General features: G+C 33.8%; 1 protein-coding gene across 1 annotated transcript; it reads right to left on the bottom strand.

Moving 5' to 3' along the window:
- Nucleotides 1-1,261: 1,261 nt before the first annotated feature.
- LOC122138491 (rho-related GTP-binding protein RhoE-like) lies at nucleotides 1,262-6,451 on the bottom strand. The gene is made up of 5 exons (XM_042731287.1): nucleotides 6,062-6,451; nucleotides 5,843-5,930; nucleotides 3,762-3,871; nucleotides 2,543-2,671; nucleotides 1,262-2,014 (listed from the first exon to the last, which is right to left on the bottom strand). Exons 1-5 carry the CDS (start codon nucleotides 6,167-6,169, stop codon nucleotides 1,769-1,771), a joined length of 681 nt encoding a protein of 226 aa, XP_042587221.1. The 5' UTR covers nucleotides 6,170-6,451; the 3' UTR covers nucleotides 1,262-1,768.

Genomic DNA, 6,451 nt, shown 5'->3' with positions numbered 1-6,451 from the left:
TGACATTACATTGTAAAAATAGTTTTAATTGCATGTGAATTAATGTCTTTGTAATTAATGTAATGAATTAATATAAGTGTCAGATGTGAGGGTTTTAGATCTTTTACAAATAATGTCAACTTATTTTCTTTTGTGAATGCACCTTCATTTTTTAAATTATTTTTTATTTTTAGAGGAAATTAATATTACAATTTAACTTATCTATTTTCAGGTAACATTGTCTTTGCTGGTGAGAATATAGTAAGAATAATATTGATAATAACTGACCAGGTTGCAACACCTGTCCACAGTTTCCATGAAATCCTTCTCTCTAGTTCAGTTTCAATATGAACGCAGACTCCAGTGATGCTCCTATGTGGTGAGAATTGTAAATGCAATAAATAGAAATAATCCAGCTTTTACTCATTTCTGTTTTTGTTCCACTTTTATGTCAACAAAATATTTGATTTTGTTACTGTAGGCCTAGGCATTGCACAGGTCTAAGAGCTGATTCAATTAATTTCATGAAAACGATCAATAAGAAAGGTAATATGAAATGTGTCTGTGAATTTGCATGATTTTTTAAATGTTTTCCTTTTTTCTATCCCAACCTTTAAAATAAATTCACCATGAAATAGATTTTGCAAGCCCATCACCTATTTGCATTCTCCTTTTCTCAAAAAATTTATTCTGCAGATGATTTGCCTTTTGATTTCTTAATCTTTCAATAAAATAAATAAATATTTTTTTTAGCATACAGTATACAGTATTTTCATATTTTCCCAATTTACCTGATTTACCAGTTATATCCAGCAGATGGTAGTGTTGCACTAGAAAGCTGTAAGAAACTGTCTTTGTGCCATTGTCAACGAAGGACGTGTCAGGTAGCTTACATTTAAATAAACAAATGACATATATTGATATATTGATACATCTATCAGTATAGCAATAATTATACTCCTGCTTTCGTTAACACACATTAATAAGGTCCCCACTGACTTCCATAGTTATAGTTCCATACTATGAAAGTCAATGGCTACCAGCAACTGTTTGGTCACCAAAATTCTTCAAAATATCTTCTTTTGTGGAGAAAAATGTAAGTTATAGAGGTTTGGAATTACTTTATGGTGAGTTAATGAATACGGTATTTTCATTTTGGGCAAACTATCCCAAAAGAATACAGGCAATCTCTAAAATCCTCATACTTAAAGGATTTTAGAAAGTTTTTATGCTATATGGTGTTTGGGATGTGTTTGTACATAATAATGTGAGTTAACAACAGTTTTCAGACAGGTATGCTTCATTTATTGACATATTAATATTTCATAGAAAAAAAATACCTACAATGTATATCTGTGACATTATTTGACACTTTCTGGTGCAGTCAGGTCTGATTGTACAGGACTAAGGTTAGCAGCACTGACCATGTGTTAATACAAGTTAGTTACATCCATAAACTGGGGTATGTTGCAATAAAATATTATAACAAAACAAAATCCAGAGGAAATTCTTCTTTGGACAGCTTCTACAAAGTTATAAGTGCTCATTTGGCAGTACATAGGAACATTTTCCCTGCTTTAGGTGTTTTATTATGTTCTGAGGTGCTTTTAAATGGGGACAATAGACTGCATCATCATTAATACATGTCACTGACTCGGTCGTACATATTGTGATTATAGGGAAGTGCAAAATATTTCCCTTCAGTTCATGTCCCATGAATTCCCCAGTGGAGTTTGAGAAAGAATCCTGATAGGAGAAGGAATGCATGCAGATGAAATGACTTCTAAAATCACATGACTGTGCAGGTTTTTGCCTTGGTCTTGTGTAGACGTGACACTGAGTCTAGCTCAGCCCTGTTAGATACATGTGAAGTCCTCTTGGTGGCTCTGCTGGACTTGATGCGCTTCGCATTCTTGTTGCTTTTACTGATGCAGGCCAGTGTGGCTATGTGAAAAATGTCCCTCACGCTGTTCTCCGACTGCTGTGCTGAGCACTCGATGTAAGGAGCCGAGATCAGCTTGGCCATGTTTGAACCCTAAAACAAATAGTCAAAAATTACTATATAGTTAAATACTAAACACTTGATTTCCAGTCATCTAATGCAGAGGTCATCAACAGGAGGACCCCTAGGGGGTCTGCCATGTTACTGCAGGTGCGATCTGAGAATCAATGTTAGATTTAATGTTCATTTTATAAACTAAGCTAATTTCAAAGCTAAAGTTTAGCCAAATGTATAATTTGAAATGTATCAACTGAATTTAAAGTATAATGTACAAGTATATGATTGTGTGCAACAATAATGATTATTTTAATGCTTTGCAAGCTAAGAATCTTAAAGTATAAATACATGAATATGCTACTATGCATGTTATTATAGCCCAGGTTTAAAATCAATAGTGCCAAGAGGTCCTTGGTTAAAGATACTTTAGCTATTACTAATACTATGATACTTCAAATACTATGCTAAGAATCTAATTGTATTATTTTATAGTACAAGCGTTTGAAATTATATGTTGCATCTGTTCTTTTTTTTCATTAAAGGTATAAAATATTCTTTACTCACCTGGTCATACGATGAAGGAATGTCATTGGACAGCTGCACAAATGTGGCCAGGTCTGCACGCAGGTCTGACTTGCATCCAACCAAAAGTATTTTAGTATTGGGACAGAATTCTTCGATTTCTCCCTTCCACTAAAGGATTTAAAACGTAGTGTTAGATTGATGACAATCATAAAAGCATATGTATTTCACAAAAATTCTGATATATAACTGGTTGTTATTGTTAACTAAAACTTTTCTATATATATATATATATATATATATATATATATATATATATATATATATATATATATATATATAATATATATATATATATATATATTAGATGGAAATTATTATTTTTTTATTATTGAAAATTAGAAATGTTGCCTTGGCAACTAACTTAAAATAAGTTTAAGATGAAGTATTAAAATAAAAACTGAAAATAAAAAACAATATGTCTGAATGTACAGTATATTGCAATGTTATTACAATAAATAATATAATATCATAATATCAGTAAAACTAAGTGTTAACTTAAAATTAATTTAAAAGGCCATAATATAATTATTTATTTTTTTCAAGTAATCTCCTGTATAATACTGGATTGAGCTGTTTATTTGGAAAATGACAGGCCCCACAAATTCCTTTCTACATTGTTTATATGACATCCGGTGTTCCTAAACCATGTTTGTTATCTCAGCACCCATAAAAATCTGATTGCATGATTGTTCTTCATGACTCCATGACATGACCAGATACTAACACACATTTATTTTTTATTATTACATTTTTTTCCTTCTAGCCAGTGGAGAACCCTAGCATACAGTATAGTGACTGCAGTCCTAGAATCACTCCTGATGACATCAGCTTAGAGTTGGCACAGATCACTATAGTCAGCACGAACACCAAAGTGCCCCAAAACGGCTAATTCTTGCTTTCTCAAAACCTCGTCTCCCAATGATATCAGAGGTTACAAAGCATTCTGCGGCACAAAGGCTCTCCCATTCTGAGACCCAACGTAAACAAGCTCTTACTGGTGGTCGTTCTCCCCCTCATGTGATAGTCAAAGGATCAAAGCCCTCCCACACATTCCCCTTCTCATTCACTGGACTCTTCTCTCAGATGTCTGGACATTTGTTCTCATTGCTACAAAGACAGGGCTTGTGACCATATCCCAACCACAATTCAGAGCTACAACAGTTTATAAACATTCAGCATCGATGAACATATGTCTTACCTTCCTTAGCACATTCTCCAGAGTCTCCGGCCGACCGATATCAAAACAGATGAGAACTGCGTCAGCGTCTGGGTAAGAGAGGGGGCGCACGTTGTCATAGTATGGAGACCCTACAAATAGACACAAACACACTGTACTAATAAATAAATTATTACTTAACATAAACCAATAAATCTGTGCAATAACAGTACAATGGAACAAAACGGATAAGTTAAGCAGCGTGTTAGTGTGATATATTTATGCAGCTGAATTGTTTTAAAATATACTGCTTTTAGTTTTATTCCACTTTGTTGAACTGTTGCAATTAACTCTTATTTATATTCACAATCTATCAAACTCTTTAACAGACTTATACAATTTTATTATTCATTTTCCCTTTATATTATAGCTTTCATTTGTCTTTTTTAATTGTTATTTTATTTTGAGTTTTAAAAAATGTTTTGTGCTTTTGTCATTTTAGTTATCTTTAAGATTAGCTTTAATCTATTTTTATTTCAGTTTTAGTAAATTTTTCATTTATAGTAAATTATTTATTTCAGTTAGTTGCCAAGGCAGCATTTACAGTATTTTTTTTTATGTTTAGTTTTTTTTTTAATCTAATATATTAATTTTATTTAAGCTTTATTTCAGTTACCAAAATAATTTTAGGTTTTTTTTTAAATAAATAAATTATAAATAATTATAAAAATTATAAATACTCAGCACAGTGTGTCAGAATCCATGTACATCTGTCCTTGAGAGTCATCAGTGAAGAGTATTTTTTTCCTCTCTTTTCTTTTATATTCATTTATTTAATGCAATTTGTAGAACAACATCCCCATAAATTACAAACACTACTGTCATTTGACAGTAAAAATCTTTGAAGGACATTGTGTTCGACTGATACTGGTTGATTTTCTGTGGGGGTCCCTGTGCAAGTCACTGTCCCGCTATAGGAAGACAGCACATGAACTCATGATTCAAGCCCAGTAAATTAGGTTACAGTGCTATTCTGGGAGGTGAGTGTTGAATCTGCTCTAGAAAGTTTGTAGGGCTTGAAATGAGTTCAAACCTCAGATCATTAGCCATCATTACTGAAATATTTAAAGGTCTCATTTTGAAATGTCTGGCCATTCTGATAAAAGGATGGCGAGCAGCTTCATGGGTTGCTCACAAAGAATGTAGATGAGGAGGCAAAAGATGATAAACTGTAAATTCAGATTACATATATAAACAGATTTCACAATATCCAAACAACTGTGTTGTAAGAAATCTTGCTACAATCACATACTACCTACATATCTGTAGTTTATTTTGAGAATAGTATTACCTAACATTAACAACATTCATCTGAGTCATTCTAGAAGTGTGGGAGACAAGAGTGAGTCTGCTGTGAAAACATCACGGGCAATCCGTGGTGAGTCTGTATCAACAGGAATGGGCTAGTTTACTGTACCCTCTTAAAAATAAAGCTTACAGAACCAAACACAGATTTACAGCTTGAAACATCCACAAAAGCTTTTTATTCTCCATTTCTTCAACCATTGTGTTTACAAAATAGAAATTAATATGCTGATTAGAAGAGCTTATATTAAACTGTTTAAGTGAACTGTAGATAACTCAAGATGTCCTTATAAACACTGATTTTGATAAGGAAAACCTGAACCCAAGTCGAAACTAAACCAAGTTGAAATAAATGTTAATAAAATATGAAAATTGTCCATTAACACTCACTATTAAATGTTTGCTCCTTCGCTTAACTGCTCAGTCTTCTACAACATCATCCCACATATGCACGATTTATACTTATGAATTTCATTCGCCTACAGATGAATCATATAATTCTTAACAAAAATCTCTGTGGTCCTCACCCAGTCCCAGTCCACCAGAAATGGGAGGAGGTTCATGGCCTTTAGAAAACTCCATCACATAGCCCACAAAGCCCAAAACCTCAAAAAATGCATTACAGCTTCTATAACGACTTAGAAATACATATGTGAATGTGTGTGGAGGCATATGATGGAGGCTTGGATAAAAATCTCTAATTTAATGTCCTCAGAGACATCAGATTAGCTACATCAAATGGCTTTTCCTCCTCTTACCTGAAGTATCCCAAAGACTGAGCTCAGCTCTCAATGTGTCCACCTCAAAACTGGCTGTGTAGTTCTCAAACACTGTAGGAACATAGTTCTGTGAGAGAAAAAGCAAAACTTTGATATTTAACTAAACAAAACTATTAACTATTGGCTCAAATATAACGTAAATTTTGCACCCATAACATTTAAAATCGAATTAATGTTCATAGACTTTTCTCTACAAACCTCTGGAAAGGAGTCTTTGGCAAAAACATTTAACAAAGACGTCTTCCCACACTGAGTGTCCCCGACCACAACTATTTTACATTTCAGATCGTGATGGTGATCCATCATGGACTAACTGAACCTCATCTTCATTCACTGTCGCTGAACATCAACCGGTTGACCTCGAGTCTGCAGTCTGTCCATGTTACAGTGTGAGAGAAATAGTCCAGTGCTCTCTGTTCAAAGTGCTCTAAGTTGTCCTCAGTGCTCTTCAGGTTGTGATAAAGGTGAGTTATGTGTAAAGCTGAACCTCGGCTCTCAGTACAGGCGTCAGGCGCATCCTCTATCCGCTACTCTGAGAAGTAACGCGCTTCACCCGCGTCGGTCGATCTGGACTCTGTGAAACATCCA

The sequence above is a fragment of the Cyprinus carpio genome, chromosome B9 (assembly GCF_018340385.1).
Source record: "Cyprinus carpio isolate SPL01 chromosome B9, ASM1834038v1, whole genome shotgun sequence".
NCBI classification, from domain to species: domain Eukaryota; kingdom Metazoa; phylum Chordata; class Actinopteri; order Cypriniformes; family Cyprinidae; genus Cyprinus; species Cyprinus carpio.
This window is presented reverse-complemented; position numbering and strand designations above follow the sequence as displayed.